Here is a 21,699-nt window from a genome sequence, read left to right as displayed (position 1 = left end):
TGCAACTGTTGGGAGGGAAAGGGTTGCAGGAAGGATGGTGTGGAAATCCCTCCAATAAACAATTGAGTTTAAAAAAATGACATTCCCAGAAATCTTTAAACCTTACTGAAGTAAAAAATAAAAGGGGGAAACAGGAGAGAAACTGGCAGTTTCAGTGAGCAATTGATGCCTGCAACAAAGTTAGATGAATATCTCATTCATTTACAGTTCTACAGTGCCACTCACATATATTTTGTTGTCTCTTGTTTGTCCTTTATTGAATTAAGGGCATCTGACCATAAACAAGGATACGGTTACTTAATGATTGAGTCTTCCCAGTTCTGTTCCATCATGCAGCTCGTGATTTTAAGTGTTTCGCCATGCTTCACATGAAGAAAATTATTACACTACAACAATATCATCTTTCATGAGCTCCTGAATTGTAAACCTCAGATAACCTCAAGATTTCAAAATTATCGGATAACTACACTTAATTTAATATTATGACTAATTCTAATATTTTCTAAAATCAAGATTTTACAGTTGGCGTTGTTGTCTAGGGTGGGAACAATCCATGTAAGTGGCATGTTTTTACAGTTAACTGGAAACAATTCTTTCTTTGTGTCTTCACAGCCACTGGTTGCATTTTAACAGAACAACTGAGGGAACAACATGGATGAATACCATATATACTTGAGTATAAGCAAGGTTTTTCAGCCCTTTTTTAGGCTGAAAAAGCCCCCCTCACTTTTACTTGAGTCAAAGATATTTATTATTTTACTGGATCATTGTTATTTGTTTATTATATTTATTATTTTACTCTATTTATTCTTATTTACATTTATTTTTCTGGTAAAATTAGGTGCATTGGCTTGTATTCAGGTTCGCTTATACTTGAGTCAATAAGCCCTTGGGGTCAAAAGCAGGTTCTATCAGAAGGTGAGAAAGGAAGGACTTGGGGATTCAGTTCAGTAACAGCGAGTGGATGATACAGAGGGGCTAAGAGACGACACAATGCTTTAGCCTTTCCTTAGGTTCAAGAAAAGAAACATGATAGTGTTGTAGTCATAGACCTTCATTTTCTATGAGGTTGTTCCTCTTGTACATTTGATTTGAAGGGATCTCAATACAAGCAAAGATCACTTCCCTCTTGAACAAAGGGCAGTAGCATTTACACTCTATTAGTAGAGGTAAGGTAATTCCAACTCTGTCACTTTCCTTTTCTTCTGCTGTATATTTTTTATTATCTTTTGCCTGGTGAAGAAATCAGTGGAACTTCAAAAGGCTCCATGATAAGTTTGGGGCATTTTTGGTTGGCCAATAAAGTTATCCCTCTTTTGTGAATGCTGTTTTATTTTGCTGTATGGGCAACACTGAATTTGTTCAATGTAATCAAAGTTAATACAAATATAAATCAAAACAGGGTATAGAGCAATGTAAGAGATTTGCTGCTGGATTACATAGGAGCAGAATCATTGCCTCACTGACCAAAAGTATAGCAACTAATTGTGAGGAGGGAAAGAAGTATGATTCTCAGAATTCAGTGGTGAAATCCTTACTCAGGGAAAATTTCCATTAGCTTTAGTGAAAGATTTAGTTCCCTATCAGCAAGTACTGAAATATGCTACATGAGCAAAATTGCTCCTAGAGAGCAATTTGGGGAAGTTTTTTTTTTCTGTGAGTTGTCAGTGAATGCTGAAGTTTTCTTCAGCTGTGGGATATTTCCTTTGTTATTTCAAGCAGTTTCATATCCAAGGCCTGAAATGTGATCCTATTGTCCCACCCGCCAAACACATCTGGTTGATTAGATGCTGTAAATAGCCCTGGAGTGCCCTTAACACCTTCTGTAACATCTATGCTTTCAAGCTTCCTACTAAAATAGAGTTGATATTAGAAGGAAGGAAAGCAGAATGAAAGGAAGACTGGTTTATCAGCAAGACAGTTTGCTCTCCATGGACAATAATTTCTAGGCACACTACACTATACAACAAAGTTTCCCCCTTCACAGGACGATTATTATAAGTACTAGATTATAATCTCTATGATTATTATATGTGCCAGAATATTGTAAGCCAATATTGACATGTTTTATTTATTTATTTATTCAAATAGACATACATCTGCAAGTGTTTGTTGCGTACAGTGCAATACTTTCTATCTATTCGTTTTCCATAATCATTTCTCAGATAATAGATTTCCTTTAAGGGGTCACAGTCTACTATTTAAATAATACATATAAAAGTATCATGGACTCTTACTTAACATCCGCTTCCTCTTTGTCTACAGTCTTATAGGATCCTCTATATACATTTTTGTTTAATTTTACATTGAGATGTTGACTGATTGCTTGCCATTCATTAACAAAGTTATCTAATAGTTCTCCTCCTCTTAATATTACAATTATTTTTATCCATTATCAGCATACCTGTAATATATTTTTCCCATTCTTCTAAAGGAGGTATCTCTGGGGTTTTCCAATATCTGGCATATACTATTCAAGCTGCCACTGGCATGTTTTAAAAAACTTCACAGACTTATTAGATTTTTTTCCTGCTATTTACAGCAGCTAACCAGCAATTCCTTGCATCATTTGCCCCCAGGTACTGAACAAGAAACATATCCACTTTACTCTAGCTAGGACTACAGTATCTTTCACTGAACTGTTCTTACTACTTTCTTCCCAGTCTTGTAGGTTGTGGATTATTGTGGTGTGCAGTATTGCCTCATTCCCATTTTTCTGCCTCCTTAACACTGGGCTACAAAGTACCAGTTGGGGATCATTTGGGGTACATGTGGGTCAATTTCGATTGCAGCTGATATTACAGTATTGAACACTATGCCACAGCCTAGACAGGTCTTTAATGTGTGGAACCACATCTATATTGGGGATGAATACTAGCATAAGAGTGCATTATAATCCCCTTTTTGAGTAGAATGCAGAAGTAAGGGGGAAGCAGTGAAAGGTGCCCTCCTTGTTTCCAATTTGCTGGAGACGGTTGTCATCTCCATTTCCATCACAACATCTACAGTCACTTTACCACTGAAGCTGCCCATTGGGTGATTTTGTGCAAGTCCATATAGTCTAAGAGGAAAGCAATTGTGACCCCCTCTGAAGAAATGTGTCAGGGAAAGGCCCTGAGAGGGTTACCATAAGTCAGAGTCAATCTGAAGGCACATATAGTATGGCTCCAAGTCCACTTTTTGCTCAAATGGATTTGATTGGCTAACATGATTACATCCATACAAGACTTTCAAGCTTTTGGGGAGAAATGCACAGGCACAGACACACCAGCTTCTTCTTCTGCACCCTAGCAGTATCAGTCTACAGGGAAGGCAGTCATGACATTCATTGTCATGCAAGTGGAATGTGCAGGATTTAGCTTTGGTATGCCAAATGTGGTAGTGGCAGTAAGCCAACCCCAAATCTGGGCTAAGTTTATTGTGTGTGCTGGCAATTTGAAATGACTATTTCAATACAGGCTCAGAATATTTGCCTACAAGCCAGTACAACCAGCGACTTCTTCCTACAGCTGCTGCAGATGCAGATGATCATGAGATGAGTATCACCACCCAGAGTTGGACATGACTAGACTTAATGTCAAGGGGAAACTTTTACCTTTACCTTTACATGAGGCAAATGGAAGCTATTTCCGCTTGGAATATACTTGTTCCCCTTGCAATTTTCTCATAACACACTAAAATGAGACTAATCAATAGGTGTTTCAAAATTTTCCCATTCAGAATAATTTAATAAATGTTAATAACATCCTTATAAGGTAGACATGTATTATTTCCATACTGAAAATGTAGGGCTCTCATGTTTGGGAGTGTATAAGTTTCAAACTGAACAGGTTTCAGATTTTAAATGTATTTTACTCACTATTCTATACTAGCAAGTTTTTGTTGGTATGCATATTTAAAAGTATGGCTATAGAGGAGGCACTTTATGTGAGATGATATTGACCTGTCCTGTGTTTTGGCTTTGATGACACTCGTCTCATCATATGAGTTTTAAAATGCTTTATTTCATTTTTAATGTTGTTTCTCCTTATAGTGACATCAATGCATCAGTCTGCTCAGAAGACAGTTTAAGGAGGAAAAAGATAAATGTCAGTAAATTGAATGCATTAGGTGGCCACTGGGCATTGTGATCATATTTTTCATAGATCATATTTTTGCTATGCACTGTGATTTATCTTCATATTAAGGTATCAAAACTTCTACAAGTTCTGATAGAGATTTTGAATTGTACTTTTTAATTTTGTGCATTTTAAACTATATTTTATGTTTGTTTTATCAGAACTTTATTGTTGTTAGCTACTCTAAGTACCATTTTATGATATAAATGTAGGATCCACATTTTAAAATGCTTGTCTCAACTGTTTTGATGAGGCTGACAACTGGCAATGTTTTCAGAGTAATTGAAAGGTTTTCGTAAAAGTTGATCAAAATTAAAAGAGGGGCAAACTGATATCATCTGTGTTTTTGGTTTGTGTAACAACTAGACATAAGAGTTATGCTGGGATTTTCCTCTTAGTCCTAAGAAAGGTACATCCCTACTGTCACACAATCAAGGAGCTCACATTATATGGATCAGAGGTATCAAACTAATTTTCACCTAAGAGAACATCAGCCTTACGGTTGCCTTCAAAGGGTTATTTTCTAATTGTAAGAGTGTATAAGTGTAACTATGTTGCCCTGGCATTGAAAGCCTCATAGACCACATGAAATGATGTAGAGGGCCAGATTCGGCCCATTGGCCTTTCATTTGACATTTGTGGCATAGATAATTCTATATCTCTATTACATACGACACAGCGCTGCTTTCCAATATGTCACATAACAAAAACTGTGACCTTTTGACACACATTAAATACTGACTTGCTTTATTCTGACTTTCCTCAACCATTTACCTGTTTAAGTTGTTCAATTCTTACTCTATGAAACCCTACAATTTAAAACTGCTACATGTTTATAATGTTCTGTTATTTTATATTGTGCTGCAAACTATTTCAGGTTTTTTAAAAGTAGAAAGCAGTATATTATTATGTATCAGTTGGGTATTATACATCAATCAAGCTGGCTGGGAAATTCCTTGGTAAACGATAAGAACTATTGTGTTTACCAGCAGCAGCCCACTGAAAGAAAATCCATTGTGTTACCTGACCATAGATAGACTTACTAGCATGAAAGAGAAATGCAGAAATAATGTTTTATTTAAATTTCCTTTGAAAGAAAATAGAGTGTTATAAAACCTCCCTCCTTGATGGTTTGAAATCAGTGGGTGGTAAATGTGGAATGGTCAGATGCTAGATCTAAAGAGAGACAGAGAAGAAGAAATGTCTGAAGTGATAAACACACATTCATAAAGGAAAGCAAAAAACATAGGAGAAAGTGAAGAATGTTTTAGGGAGAATGCTTTCAGGAACTCTTGGCTCTCGTGAAAAGCTGCCAGATAGAGTTTGATTGGGTACTTCCAGGTCAATGATGTGATTAGTAGAGACACAAAAAGATCAAGTTGGAAAGGGTTTCCCAGGTCATCTGCCAGAGGCGGCTGGTGGTTTCCAGGTCAATGGTGAATCCGTTTTTAGTCAGCACTTTGAAGGAGCTAGCTAAGGTAATGAACCTATTTTGGGGACAGGGTCCAGCACCTTGGGCAGCTCATTTAAAGTTCAGACTAAAATCCAGAGCAGATGGCAATGTGTGTATCCTCTGACGTGAGCTAAGGCATAGCTAATTATAAAGTCCTTCTCTGAAATGCTCAGTAGCTTCTCCTTGAAAACAGTTACAGGAAGAAAGATTCCACTCTCTATATCACTATGCAGCCACCAGTAGCTTGCTCTACTGGTGAAATATTCAGAGTCAAAGCTATATACGACTATATTGCATTTTATTTTAAAAATGACACCCTTTCTAGATCAACACAATTTTCTGTAGAGGGAGATTTCCCAATCTTTCACTTTTGGATGCCTTGAAAAATGTTTTTACTGATTAATTTTATATTTCTATTTCAATCCAGCAGGAGCCTGGAAGTACAATAACAAAAAACAGCTTAAAATCGTCTTCTTGTTTATCCTTTAAATGTATCCCAGCCTTATGCATCCATTCTGCACTTTCATCTCCTGCTCCTTTTGGCCACTAAATACAATCCAGCCATGGTCTCATCAGATGGTTAAGACAATTCTATGGAAAGAGATGCCTTTGAAATGATCTGGATGGCATTAACATGCGAATTTTAAACTCTGTCATCCAAGACAACTGAATGTATAAGTCTTTTTTAGACTAATATATGACAGCGTCACACATTTTAAAAAGCAGAGCAATACTGTAAATGACCTAGGCTTTTTTTGTTGGGAGACACACTTATGGCTCCTATTAACAAAATCCTTCTCCCCCTTCTTCTTTCCTCTTGTTAAAACATATTATTTCATGGAAGAAATGTTACTGCATTATTGCTTGTTGTATTCTTTCATGACAAGTCATACCAATGGGGGCGATATATAAATAAAATTAGAAATTATGGTACGTTTAAAGATATGTTATGCAAATATTTGTGTGTGTATGTGTTTGCACTGTGCTTTTATCCCATATCCTTGGGTCTCTTAGGATTTGCAGGGAGAAATAATTATATCTAATCATTTTAAGCAACAATTCCCCAGAGGCCTAAAATTTCATTGCCACATGCAAAATATACATAAAAGCCCAAAGGTACAGACTTCTTGAGCTTAGACACGGGGTGCACAGAATGTGTTTTTGAAAGCTGTATATTTCCTTAGTTCAATGATAAATGGTAAGTAGTTTTTGAGGGTGAGGGTGGAGAAATCCCAGACTTGGAAGGTACATAAGGAATCATCTGGCAGCGGTTTGATTTTCTAAAGGCAGCTGATTGAAGCTACGTTGGGGTTTGGATGTTAGAAGTAGTCCCGGTGGAGATGGATTAATGGGCAGAGTGTAGTGAGGCGGTCAAAGGTGCGTTATAAATGCAATTTGGCATAATTGCAAATACCACACTTGCTCTGTTGTTACAAAGAAGAAAGCCTCGCATTTCTGGTGCAAATTTCACGAGCTTTGAATTTACTCCAAGAAACCGTATATTATTTAAGTATAAAAAGTAATCTGTGTTTTTGAGTCAAGTGAGAGAAAATTATCTATAAACAGCATGTATTTTTTTCAATGAATCAAGCTCTAAGTAAGGAATCATGAGATGAGAATTCAGAGTAACAGCATTTCCTAATAAACCTCAAAAAAAGGTGTTTAGTTGAGTCAATCCAGAAATAAAACTAGCCTTTCTATCAATATGAAAGTGTTGTTGTTGTTGTTGTTGAATTCCTCATAAAACATAGAAATAAAAAGGTCATATTGGCTCGTGTCAGCCTGCTTTCATAATACAACAGAGCATGTCTGTAAAAATATCGAAAAGTTATTTGTTCTAGGAAAAGAGACTGCCTATATTTTTATGTACAGTAGAGTCTCGCTTATTCAACCTCCACTCATCCAATGTTCTGTATTATCCAACGCAGTCTTCCTCTTGCCCGGAATAATGTCTAGGTTGGGAGAAAGAAAGAACCCTTGCCTTGGTGCTAAATTCATAAATACAGTAATTACTACATAACATTACCGTGTATAGAACTGCTTTTTTCTGTCAATTTGTTGTAAAATATGATGTTTTGATGCTTAATTTGTAAAATCATAATGTAATGTGATGTTTAATAGGCTTTTCCAACATTTTCACTTATCCAGTGTTCTGCCGGCTCATTTATGTTGGATAAGCGAGACTCTACTGTATCCAGAGCTCTGAAGATGGCTTGTCCATACATCTCCATGTGTCTACCTATATGTATACAAAAAGAGTGTGGTAAGGAAAGCTAAAAATTACAACTAAGTAATGCTGGAGTTCCATGTATGGGATTTTCCTGTTACTGTCAGGTTGCCTGTCTCAGAGAAAGAGGGGGGATGCCACCTCCTACTGATCAGCTACAAGCTTTCCTCCTCTATGTCTCCCCTTCCTTAAGTGTCTCCAGATAATAGCTGCCTGGAAGCAGCACAAGAAAGCATGATGCATCTTTCTCCCAAACTATTATTTCTCCAGCACATTTTATGGCACCCTTCCTCTAAGGATAATAGTATATGTGGCCTTCCTTTCTCAGCTCTTTCCTTCTATCAGCTCAGAAAGGAAGGCCAGCCAGTGATGAGCTTTATGTTATATTGCTGAGATCTAAACACAACACAATATTGACTGACTCATGCAGGACTAGGACTTTCCTGCAAACAACAACTGGCAAACAAAAATTAATTCGCATGATCAGGCAGAAAAATTATTGTAAGTAGAAAGTTGAAAGTTTTTTAAAAGAAAAAAAATAAGCCATTGGTGTGTTCTGCATTACCAACACAGGTATCTGTGGACAGAAGAGCTCATAAAAATATTTTTATAGCCCCGTAACTTTTATAGACTGACTAGCAAGACTGATTTAACTCCCAGCACCTCTTAGCAGAAAGCAATTACGTTTGGCCCCACTGCGGAGTCATCTGGTCTCTGTTCAGTGACAGCCTCTAGAAGATTGCTTGGGGTCCTTGGTCAATAACAGCAGCACTGATCAAAGGTGGCTCTGAATGAAAATCTTTCCCTGACACAGCAATAAGTAGCATACATTAACTTCCTTTCCCTGCCCTCATCACCTCACATCCTGTTTTGGCCTGTGCTATCCATCTGAATCCCTGCTTGGCCATGGAAACCCACTGGGTGTCATTGGGCATATGCCACACTCTCTCAGACTCTGGGGGAGGCAAAGTCAAGCCCCCTCTCAACAAAGTTTGCCAGGAAAACCCCATGATAGATTCACCGTAAGTCAGAAACACACACGAACAACAATTCATTCAGAAACAGCCACTGGTGGTGAGTCAGGATCTCCTTTACTTTCTTTGTTTGTTTGCAGCAGATCCAAACTCTGTTTTTTATTAAAATTCTCCACCCTCACCTTTTCACCATAAGGTCTCCCACACTTCACTCAGTGAAGACTGAATAGATTCTTGGGACAAGAGGCTGGTAGATGACTACAGTCTTGGGACTTCATCCCACTGGATCTCAACCTGCAGGTCCCTGATTGTTTTGGCCTTCAACTCCCAGAAATCCTAACAGCTGGTAAACAGGCTGGGATTTCTGGGAGTTGTAGCTCCAAACATTTGGAGACCCACAGATTGAGAATCACTGCACTAGAGCATCTATCACTTTAAATCTGGCTGCTGTCTCCTGCAGAATTCTGGGACATGTAGTTTAGAGGAGGGGGCTTTAAAATATCCAGCCAGAGATATCATAGGCCTCACTGAACTACAAACCCCAGAATTCTGCAGGAGGCAGCAACTAAATTTAAAGTGGCTATAAATGCTCTAGTGCAGTGGTTCTGAACCTGTGGGTTCCCAGGTGTTTTGGTCTACAACTCCCAGAAATCCCAGCCAGTTTACCAGCTGTTAGGATTTCTGGGAGTTGAAGACCAAAACATCTGGGGACCCACAGGTTGAGAACTACTGCTCCAGTGTAACGAAGTCCCTAGCTGGTGTTTGATCTACACCAGGGGTCCTCAAACTAAGGCCCGGGAGCCAGATGTGGCCCTCCAAGGTCATTTACCCGGCCCTCGCTCAGGGTCAACCAAAGTCTGAAACCACTTGAAAGCACACAACAACAACAACAATCCTATTTCATCAGCCAAAAGCAGGTCCGCACATCCCACTGAAATACTAATTAGTTTATATTTGTTAAAATTGTTCTTCATTTTAATTAGTGTATTGTTTTAAAGTGTTTTTTGCACTACAAATAAGATATGTGCAGTGTGCATAGGAATTCATTCATGTTTTTTTCAAATTATAATCGGGCCCTCCAACAATTTTGGGACTATGACCTGGCCCTCTGTTTAAAAAGTTTGAAGACTCCTGATCTACACTATACCTAAATTACATCTAAGGAACAGGAAAGAATGAGGAAGATCTGAGAAACAATATTAGCCCCAGTTGGTCTTAACATTTGCCCATCCATGCCGGATGCTGATGCAGGGCACTAATGTCAGACCTATAGCCTTATGCTATTAAATGTACAGCCTTTTCTAGTCTCTACATTTTCTTAAAACAATTAAAGATTTACTATCAAAGTAGCCATGGTAATGGGAGAATAGGGAGAAATTTTCTTCATCAATGTGAAGCCCAGGGAACAAAGCTTATGTCAACAGAGTGGTTTGTTGGCTCAAACCAGAATTGCAATGAATGCACTACAAACAAGCTATGCTAAAAATAATGCAATTGCATACAACAGAGTGATTACAAAATCATAATAAATAAATAAATAAATAAATAAATAAATAAATAAATTGCTAGACTGTTTGATTGGTCTATAGTGTTGAAGGAGTTGTTCCTTTGACACTTTGATAGTAGCTAATGGCACCCTCACGAGCCTGCAGCAGAGGGCTGGGAATCCTTATGCAGCCAGTCTGGAAGTGGCACAGAGGGTCACAATGGGGAGAGGAGATGGGACAACTATGTGTTGGATTTAGACTAATATTGGGGTCCTTCAAACAGTCTCAGAGATGAAGAGTTTAGGAAGAATGAATATAACGACTTGTTCAAATCATACATATCTGAGAAGTGATGTTCTAGAATCTATATTACTGCATTCATTCATCTTAAAACTTTCTAAACAATTGAACTGGTTATAGGCTATCAATACATTTCTCAAAAAGCTAGCTCATGACTAAGGAAAGTGGAACTCTGGTTTTAAAGAGATCCATATTTTGGCTTATAAAGTTTTGCCTGTTATTTGTGCTACTCTGAAAAGATAAGCACTAACTGTCCCAAAAACGATGAGGAAAGGATAATGATTCAGACACTAAAAGCAAAGGTTAATTGCAGTTCAGAGAGTCTTGCCCCGAACACAGATTGAAATTTCTCATATATATTAATAGAGGAGACAGCCATTCCACCGCTCAGGCTTTTCCCATAACTTTATCAGTTTAATTTGCAATTCACTTAACATTTACAAAAGAGGCCAAGGAACAAGAAGAAAAAGGCAAGTGGTCTTTACTTTTTCTTGGAAGTAAACTTTAGCTGGGTGAGAATGGAAGGATAGGTTGAGAGATATCAAGGGCAGTTTCATGTTATTTTGCATGCCTTCTTCCTGATATATTGAAGCCAACTTAATTTTACTGTGTTACCCTTTGTTCTGACTGCTTCTCCAGTTAACTATTTTAATGTAGCAGTTTCTATAAGATTGTTCATGGCTCCACTCCTGTACACACGTATCTGGGCATAGTGTTGAATTTGGTGGGACTTGTTTATAAGTAGCCAGGAACATAATCGCATGAACTAAATTGCCCTTTGCTACTCTTAGAGCAGGGTCTATATACCCTAAAGGCACTAGAACAGTGGTTCTCGACTTTCCTAATGCTGCGACCACTTAATACAGTTCCTCATGTTGTGCTAACCCCCAGCCATAAAATTATTTTCATTGCTACTTTATAACTGTAATTTTGCTACTGTTATGAATCGTAATGTATGTCTCTGATATGCAAGATGAATTTTCATTCACTGGACCAAAGTTGGCACAAATACTCAATATGCCTAAATTTTAATACTGGTGGGGTTGGGGAGGGGGATTGATTTTGTCATTTAGGAGTTGTAGTTGTTGGGATTTATAGTTAACCTACAATTAAAGAGCATTCTGAACTCCACCAACAATGGAATTGAACTAAACTTGGCACACAGAACTCCCATGACCAACAGAAAATACTGAAATAGTTTGGTGGGCATCGACCTTGAATTTTGTAGTTGTACTTCACTCACTTCCAGAGAGCACTGTGGACTCAAACAATGATGGATCAGGACCAAACTTGGCACAAATACTCAATATAGACCTTGCCATTTGGGAGTTGTAGTTGCTGGGATTTATAGTTCACCTGTAATCAAAGAGCATTCTGAACCTCACCAATATAGAATTGGACCAAACTTCCCACACATGACCAACAGAAAAAACTGGGTTTTCTGATGGTCTTTGGTGACCCCTCTGACACCTCCTAGACCCCCCCCCCCCGAGGTCCTGCCCCCAAAGTTGAGAAACGCTGCACTAGAACCTCTCTGATCTTCTCTTGGAAGCTAAGCAGGGTCGGCTCTGGTTAGTACTTGGGACAGAAATCACCAATGAATACCAGATGCCAGGGGATATAGGCCAGTGGTTCCCAGTCTTTAGTCCTCCAGATGTTTTGGACTTTAGCTCCCATAATTCCTAACAGCTGATAATATGGCTGGGATTTCTGGAAGTTAAAGTCCAAAACACTTGGAGGACCAAAGGTTAGGAACCACTGATATAGACTGACAGAAGTGCTACAGAGTAGTCCTGTGGCATTTTTGTGATCAATGGGAAACTTGAAGGCACATACACACACGTATTACTCTGGAATTAGGTATTACGTTGTTTCTTGCAATAGAAAACCCATGTAGACAATTCATTGGGGAATGTGGGGCTTCAATACAAATAGAAGCCTTTTAATGGAAAATATGGCAAAGCAGACACTCCCTTTAGCTGCCACCCTCAATACAAGTCAAGGACTGAGAAGGAGAAACATGGGCATTAGGGTGAGGCTTGCATGCATGCCAGCCTTGTTTCCCCACTTTTAGACTTCCCGTGAGCAGGCTGCATGCTTACATAGGACTAGTATTTCCTGAAGTTCACAAAGGAAATCTGGGGAAGAGATGAAGGGAGCCCAAATCTCTTAACTGCAGTTCCCATGCTTTTTGTCATTTCAAGGACAATTGTTTCTGATAAAGCCAAGAGAGCAAATCTTATAAAAAGGACAGCTATACTTTTTTTCTTTTTGCACAGTAAGCCTTCCTTGCTAGTTCAAAATTGGAGAGTGTATTAATTATTTCCTTGCTGACTCCGTTTTTTTTTTTCCGTTTTTTTTGCAAATCAAGTAGGTGAGCGCATGCATTTTGACTTCTCAATTTTTCTTTCTTTAAATTTCCAGCCTACATCTGTGGACCTTATGGCCGACCAACTTTACGGGATTCAGCCATATGCCCAGATCCTAGTATATATGAAGGCCAGCTCCAACATAAGAGGTTTACGGTAGTAGTGTAGTAAACCGTAATATTTGCAGATGGCTGTAATAAAATCGTTCAGGAGAGGAAAGGTGCAGAGATGCAAAGCCTGCAGAGTTTCCCCTCTCAAAACAAACAAACAAACAATTGCATCTGATTAATGCAGCATAAGGAATATATACACCAATGAACCAAACAATCTGGTCCAAAATACTGCTTTAATTTTCTTCCCTAATCCCATGAGCATTTAAACATCCTTTTTTTAATTTTCTGCACTGGATCTAGCTGAAAAGGCTGAGGAACAAAGCACACATAATAGTGACGGAGTAATAGGAGTAACACCTTGCATATTTTAGGATCTCATGGAGAAGGACTCGTGTTTTTCGTTTTTAAAGAAATATAGAAAAGCAATACAGTTTTCATAACTGGAATAATTTACGATCAAGATGGTTTAATATGATATGTTTTAGACATTTCTTATTTTTAGTTTTAGTCTTTTAATTAATTTATACACCCATTAGGAAAAAATTAAGTCTAAGTATATAAAGGTAGGTCACAGGGTGGGAAAATGGTAGATCCAAGAGCCAATATTTTTGTCCTTTGGATTCTTCAGGGGCCTTTTCAGATTGTCAAAAAAAGTCAGAAAATGAAAAATAAAACTGGATGTGGAGAGTAATCCGTTTTTTGTTTCAATCATGGTTATTTTTAAACTTTTGAACCTTCCTTCCTTCTTCCTTCCTTCCTTCCGTCCTTCCTCCCTTCCTTCCTTCCTTCCTTCCTTCCTTCCTTCCTTCCTTCCTTCCTTCCTTCCTTCCTAGCTTGAGAAATGGTGTTTTGGGAAGTCTGAGTTTGATCAATGGATATAAAAACATCCTGCCTAAGATCAGGATTTTGTGTGTGTGCGTGTCAGAAGTGGCTTGAGAAACTGCAAGTCGCTTCTGGTGTGAGAGAATTGGCCATCTGCAAGGGTGTTCCCAAGTGGACACCTGGATGTTTTGATGTCTTACCATCTTTGTGGGAGGCTTCTCTCATGTCCCCTCATGGGGAGCTGGAGCTGACAGAGGGATCTCAACCCGCTCTCCCCAATTCAAACCGCTGACCTCTTCATCAGCAATCCTGCTGTCACAAGGGTTTAACCCACTGCGCCACTCCCAAGCTATAGCAACTCCACACATAATATGACAGTCATGGATTCCATCAATATTCTCAACAGTGATTTTTTTCCACATAAATACACATGGCATGATCAACAGCTGCATATCTTTAGATACGTATTTAAACATGTGGATATGACTTGGTCAAGTCAGGCTCCCGACTCCATGCACATAGAATTTTAAGACTGCACTTTAGTCTTTTACAGTTTCCAAGTCTGTTATGCCAACTCATCGCAGCTTGGGAGTGATCCTGGACTCATCGCTGAGCCTGGAACCTCAGGTCTCGGCGGTGGCTGGGAGAGCTTTCGCACAATTAAAACTTGTGCGCCAGCTGCGCCCGTACCTTGGGAAGTCAGATCTGGCCACGGTGGTCCACGCTCTTGTTACATCCCGGTTGGATTACTGCAACTCACTCTACGTGGGGTTGCCTTTGAAGACTGCTCGGAAACTTCAACTAGTCCAGCAAGAAGCAGCCAGATTGCTCACCGGAGCGACGTACAGGGAGCATACCACCCCCCTGTTACATCAGCTCCACTGGCTGCCGATCCAATTCCGAGCACAATTCAAAGTGCTGGTTTTAACCTACAAAACCCTATACGGTTCCGGCCCAGTGTATTTGTCTGAACGGATCTCCCTCTACATCCCATCTCAAAATTTAAGATCGTCTGGGGAGGCCCTGCTCTCGACTCCGCCACTATCACAAGTGACGTTGGCGGGGACGAGGAGCAGGGCCTTCTCAGTGGTGGCCCCTCACCTGTGGAACTCACTCCCTGGGGAGATTAAATCAGCGACCTCCCTTTTGGCGTTCAGGAAAAAACTGAAGACCTGGATATGGGACCAAGCTTTTGGACATTCTGGTAGCTAAGGGAAGATCTGACGATAAACATGGGCGAATGGAATGGAATGGATATACGGAACTCTGAACACTGAGCATGAGATTGTTTTGCTATTTTATTATGTACTAATGTTTTTAACTTGTTAACTGTTTAAATCGTTTTTAGGTATTGTTTGTTTATTGATTCAGGCATCGAATTGTGCCGTTGTTTGTAAGCTGCCCTGAGTCCCCCCTCGGGGGTGAGAAGGGCGGGGTATAAGTAATTGAAATAAATAAATAAATAAATAAATAATTGTCCTAAGACTAGCAATCCCAAAGTAAAGGTTTGAAAACACCCTTTTTGGCTCATTTCTCTCACCACTGGCTGTAAAGACTTTGTCAGTTCAGAGCAAAGGTGACCAGACACTATGACAGAGGAGATGCTTGTCTGGTGCTTGTGACATGAGTGGTGATTAATTGCCGACCAGCCACTTGGCATGCACCTTTGCCACTGCTGGAGTGCGCATGGGAATGGCCTGCTCAGTATATCATACTTTCCCAGTGCCCCAGCCGTAATGTAATTGGAAGTTGACTAGTTGTGCAGAGGACAGGAGTCCATGCCATAAAAAACAAAGATATAATGAAGGGACAGAATTGGCTAAATGTGATTTGAGAGGTTGTTGAGCCATGTGCATAGGTAAAGGCATATATTTAGTAATAACTGAAATCAATTGCCTTCCAAACAGCACTGAAAATTACAAGAAAATTTCACAGGGACAATGTTTATCAGATTATCATCTCAAAGTTCAGTTTATTTTAGTAAGCACTGGACAGAAAGCCAAGCTTGATATATGTGGGAGTAACGTCTACATATGTGCCAGACTTTCCTTTAATCAAGAGTGGTTCTATTTTTTTTCCCTGTCAGAAGCGACTTGAGAAACTGCAAGCTGCTTCTGGTGTGAGAGAATTGGCGGTCTACAAGTACATTGCCCAGGGGATGCCTGGATATTTTAACATCCTATGGGAGGCTTCCCTCATGCCCACACATGGAAAGCTGGAGCTGCCAGATGGGAGCTCACCCTGTCTTGTGGATTCGAACCACAGACCTTCAGATCAGCAGTTCGGCCGGCACATGGGTTTAACCCATTACACCACCACGGCTCCTTAGTGGTTCTAGTAAAACACAGCAAAGGAACATTTAGACCAGTGGTTCTCAACCTGTGGGTCCTCAGGTATTTTGGCCTACAACTCCGAGAAATCCCAGCCAGTTTACCAGCTGTTAGGATTTCTGTAAGTTGAAGGCCAAAACATCTGGGGACTGACAGATTGAGAACCACTGATTTGGATGAATTGTTTTAGAACTATTTTGAAAACGGCTTAGGTAGATAGATAAGCAGGTAGGTAGGCAGGTAGTTATTTAGATAGGTAAATAGTTAGATTATAAAGAAGGTAAACATCCTGGAAACTATAAAACATAGGTCTAAATGTTGTTGCTACTCCTGATTACAGAATACTTACTGAATCAGTGGTATTTACTTGTGTGTATTCATCTTTCAACAATGAATTGAATGGATCTACTCTAGTTAAAATTAATCAATAGCATTCCAGCCAAGATAAAGTTTCATTCTTACATACAGAATCAAATTATTATTCCTTTTCCCAGGGCCGTTCCACACAGCCATATAACCCAGAATATCAAGGCAGAATAACCCACAATATCTGCTTTGAACTGGAATATCTGAGTCCACATTACCATATATCCCAGTTCAAAGCAGATAATGTGGGAGATTTGTAGAAGGAGCCTCAGTTTCATTGCTATTGCATCCATGCAATAGAATCAACATTATTATTATAAAAAACTAAACTGCTGCTTTGGGTTTGTGTAAAGTATAAATATGTATTAGAAAAGAAGCAATAAAAACTCAAAAAAGTGTGAAAGGATAACATTTATACAGAAAATAAGCTAGAGCTAGAAAAATTCTGGTCTTGCTAAAAGAAAAGTTCCCATGTATAGTTCCATATTTTGCTGATAATCATTGGTTAAGCCCCTAGAGCTTGGATATCTTGCTTTCAATTTTTGCCTATCATATTATATATGTTTATTCTAGTATTTAGAGTCCTAGTTCCTTCCCCAAATATATCTCTGAGTGCACACACAAACATACCCAGCTATCTAGCCATACATTGATAATATGAAATAATATGAAAATCTAACCCAGCCTTCTCAAAATTGGCACACACCAGAGGTGTGAGATTTCAACTCCCATCATCCAAAGCCTGCATGGTAAATGGGTATGCTTTCTAGAATGACTGAGTGGTAGCAACTCAACACACTTGAAAGGCAGCAGGTCAGAAAAGCCTGCCACTGATGAAGAATTTTGAAGCCATACTTTCTTTTTCCATTCAATATTTTCAATACTTTCATACTTTTTTATTTTTAGGCTGGCATTCCATAAAAACCTCCAGGTTTTTATCTCAGGCATTAGGAATGCCCCGAGTTTTCACACAGAGAAGGTAACCCTGCTTCATAAAAAGACTTTAATACCTGTCTCTCAACATACAGTAACATGCAGATGTCATTCAAAACTGATTGTACCAGAAGCATCTGCATACCCTCTATTACAAGCCATCTTAGGAAGGTAGCTTTATTGTGGCAATTGTATTGTGAGGAAAGGGGCCATATCTTTAGCAGAGTTATCTGAGTGATGCAGGCCAAACTGTAAAGAGTCTTAAGTGAGGGGGTAGGAAAGGTTTGGGTATTTCCAGACTGAAAACCTTAGGGTAATCTTGCTAAAAAAAACCTCACACAAACTCACTTCAACTTTACTTTGTATTTCAATGCTCATATTTTTTTCATTTCAAGGGAAGACTTCTTTGAAAGGACAGATCTGCTGTGCTTATTAGAAGTAGGATAGGTTGAGATTATACATGACTAATCAGCAATAACAGAAAATTCACTATTTGGGGGATAATTCTCTTCACAGAGACATTTAAGAACAGAATAACTGAAAATATGTTAGTGGCTGAGTTATTACTGGGGACAGGTTTACTAAACTGATCCTAACTGAGAAGCAAGCTCACTGGCCACACCTTTTAGCCCTTTCAATTTCACCTTTGACAAAAATACCTGGTTTTTTAAAAATCTGATTTTTATTTTATTGCAATTTATTATTTCCAGAGGCCTAGACAATGAACTGGAGTTCTAGTCATTCTCCATTTTTCATTTTGTTTTGGTCCGCTATGGCCTCTTAATATTCGGAAACACAAATAAAAAGTGACAACATATTGAACAAGTGAGGGGAGGAGTCAAAATGAGCTAAGCAATGCACATTATTTCTTCCTTGTTGAACGTCTTAGCAGATGCTGCATCTTATGTTGTGGAAGTGTACTCATTAAATATTATGAAATGTATCACATGCAACAAAACTTGTCTCTCTCCCCGTTGCAGTCGTTCGTACCTGTGTGCTCATATTTGTGTCGCAGAAGGGAACTGCTTTTCTGGAATGTCTTGTCACATAAGTCACATGCGTACATGCCACTCTCTGTCTTCTTGATCTTCTTTCGGGACAGGCAGGAGTCGGAGTCTGTCATGTCATCAAGACCTGACATGTAATCCGGTGTTCCATCAAGCAATTCTCCCTGTGATGCAACCAAATGGTTTATGTAAATCATGTTTCCTTCCCTTGTTCTGTGGTGTTAGACAATATCCTGTGGTTCTTAAAATACGTTAGTAGTATACTATTAATTTAACAGGATTCAATCCTGAGTTATAGTAAGACGCCTGATTGTCTCACTGCCAATTTCCCATTGAGCAGGGGGACCAGATTCTAAAAGGGGTTCTTATGCAAATGGTGGAAAAATATATATTTGGACATCAGAGCAAAGGTCAGAGTTGCATATTCTGACAGTTGCAGAGAAGAGCAGGCTCCATCCAGACTTACAGTCCACACTGGGGGAAAGGAAAGAGGCTGTGATTTTTACAATTGCCTCTTCATATTACCTATGAAGCTGCTATACCTCTTCCCATCCTGTTCCAGAAAAATGAGAGACCTTTAAAACAATATAGGTGCATCTGAGGGGAAGGAAGGGAAATGAGAAAATCCAGTGGGGATCGTTGCTTTTCCACAAATAAAAGACTCTTTTCTGTTCATGGATAGTTAGGATGCCACCTGAGTCTCAGGTGATATAAGCTGACATGGAAACAAATTCCTCATATATCTCTTGTAACATTTAGCATTATTTAGTTTGCATGTAGTATGGTGGCTTGGAAATCCTAGCTGTCATAGTCCAAAAAAGCTCTGATCATCATTTTGAATGTTTCCTACTCTGTCTTCAGATCACTGGCTGGTTGCTGTGGGAATGAGGATACACACATGAGAAAGGATCCCAAACATTACAAGGGTAGATGGTGAACTGACCCAGAACTAGTTCAATCTCGCATGGCACCCACAATCTAAGAGAAAGGACAGGATTTATAAGCAATGTGACTAAATAAGCCATCTAGCCTTCTTTCTTAGGCTGTCAAGCAACCAGTCTTTCCTTAAACTGGGAGAGAAAGGTACAAGATAATGCTGCCATCATGACAGTTCCTACTCTTGGAATAATGGGTTGAGATTCTCCAGTTTAAGTGCTATGTTTCCATTGGAAAAGAGGGGAAAATCAAATGACCCATTACAGCATTTCCAACTTCTGGAACACGATGAATGACAAATTAACCAAACTCAGTTTCACATTGTCCTTCATGATTGGATCCCTGTGGAATATGCTATTTTGATCTTAGATATAGGAGACCATACTGAACCAGGTCTAGTGATGTCAGTATATTTTGACAGAGCTCTTGGTCATATGATTGCATTTTTAAAAGTCAAATGGTTATCCCCAGCAGATTTTAGTTCTAACTTTGAACTTCTGGATTTCACATGTTATCTGGCATGACTGTTTGGACCAAAGTTGTCCAAAAACAAGGTTTCGGTCCTATATGGGAGCCTCCAGTGGTGCAATGGGTAAAACCCTTGTGCCAGCAGGACTGCTAATCGAAAGGTTGGTGGTTTGAATCTAGGGAGTGGGGTGAGCTCGCGTCTCTCAGCTCCAGCTTCCCATGTGGGGACATGAGGGAAGCCTCCCATAGGATGGTAAAACATCCGGCCATCCGGCCTTGCAGACAGCCAATTCTCTCACACCAGAAGCAACTTGCAGTTACTGAAATCACTCCCGACATGAAAAAAAAATCCGATATGTAGTTACTTGGTGTTAATCTTACAGAACACAGTGGCAGTTAATGTTTATAGGCATGTATATGATGACAGTCAATAAGCATATTGATATGATGCTAATTGTGGGGGTGCCAGGGAAGCCTATGTTATATCTTCTGCAGAGATGTTCCAGAAATTTCTGTTTTTCAAGGATTTTCTCTGCAGAAGTATATGAGCATTTTATTCTGGGTTGATGCAGATGGAAGCAAGCAATAGTGGTGCTTCCTTATTTTGAACTCATCAGTGCCTATGTTAGAATTATTAAATAAATGTGGCAAGAGATATATTTCATATTCTATGAACAAAAATTTGACATTGCTTTGAAGACATGTTTTGGTTGTGCACAGGATTTGAAGGAAAGCCTTTCATCACATATTAAGGGGGTAATTTTTTAAACACTCTGAGGAGAAAGATATTTAGGTTATAAATATTTCTAACAGGTGTTACACTTCTACAATAATTCTGTGAATTAACTGGAGGTTATGGAATGCCATCGGGGGTCCAAATCCTTCAAAAGTATAAACTTGATTTTAACTCTCTCTCATTTTTAAAAGCCATACATAGACAAGGTAAATTTTAATGTTTGGGTCACAATCCTGAGAACTGAATGGAGCAAGTAGATTGAGACACACAGTGGCTTTGGATCTGTGTTTCTCAACCAAATGTCCTGCATCACAACCCCAAACAATGCCAGAGAGCAAGTCACTGGAAAACTCAGGGGAGTTTCAAAAACAATGACATGAGATGTGCATGTGAGTCTACTCCTTAAGAGAAAGTAATCAACATTTTAGTTTTTGAACTGTGGTCTCTGTTTTGTAAAACAGCTCTTGTGGATGGTTTCACAGAAGGTAGCTTTCAAGAGATTAATGGGGCCTGTTTTTTGTCTGCATGTTTAAGGTTTCAAAGAGCATGAAATGTTCTTAATATCAGATAATATTAGGAAGTTGTACATTAGTACAGTTGTACATTAGTACAGGTAAAAAGAGATTTTCTTTATGCACATCCAAAATATTCTGTAAGTGTTAGAAACACTTTCATTGAATTTTGTATTTAGGTACAAAATGTTATTATTATACAATTCATTTAAATGTATCCCCTCCAAAGGCCTTGAGCTACATTATTATATTTAATTTTGTAATTTGAAATAGGGAATATTAATAACACTTTTTATCAGTGTTCTATCTATGTTAAAACAGCCTTCAGCATTAAGCAGTAATGAATGTGGATCAGTAAATTATTAAATTTCTTGATATTTATTTTGTCTTGATCCAAAGAGAGTGCAAACTCGCATGATAACGTACATTTCCATTTGCTATCAGACAGTTCAGTTTCTTAGACTAGGTTTGTACTAATTAATATTAGAGAAGATTAAATAGGCTTAAATACGTTTACAAAGAGGGCAGATGTACTGTAAATTGGAATA

General features: G+C 38.9%; 1 protein-coding gene across 9 annotated transcripts in view; it reads right to left on the bottom strand.

Annotated features, from left to right (window-relative positions):
- The window catches only part of ZEB2 (zinc finger E-box binding homeobox 2), a 188,188-nt gene that overhangs the window by 2,844 nt on the left and 163,645 nt on the right, over window positions 1–21,699 (bottom strand). For 8 of the 9 annotated variants that reach the window (XM_067472719.1, XM_067472710.1, XM_067472716.1 and 5 more), the window contains one exon: window positions 18,483–18,663. The exons of the other annotated variant lie outside the window; for it this stretch is intronic. In XM_067472719.1, the coding sequence (XP_067328820.1) occupies window positions 18,483–18,663 (181 nt within the window). The remainder of the gene's footprint in view (window positions 1–18,482; window positions 18,664–21,699) is intronic. 9 annotated transcript variants of the gene reach the window in all.

This window comes from Anolis sagrei, chromosome 1 (genome assembly GCF_037176765.1).
Source record: "Anolis sagrei isolate rAnoSag1 chromosome 1, rAnoSag1.mat, whole genome shotgun sequence".
NCBI classification, from domain to species: domain Eukaryota; kingdom Metazoa; phylum Chordata; class Lepidosauria; order Squamata; family Dactyloidae; genus Anolis; species Anolis sagrei.
This window is presented reverse-complemented; position numbering and strand designations above follow the sequence as displayed.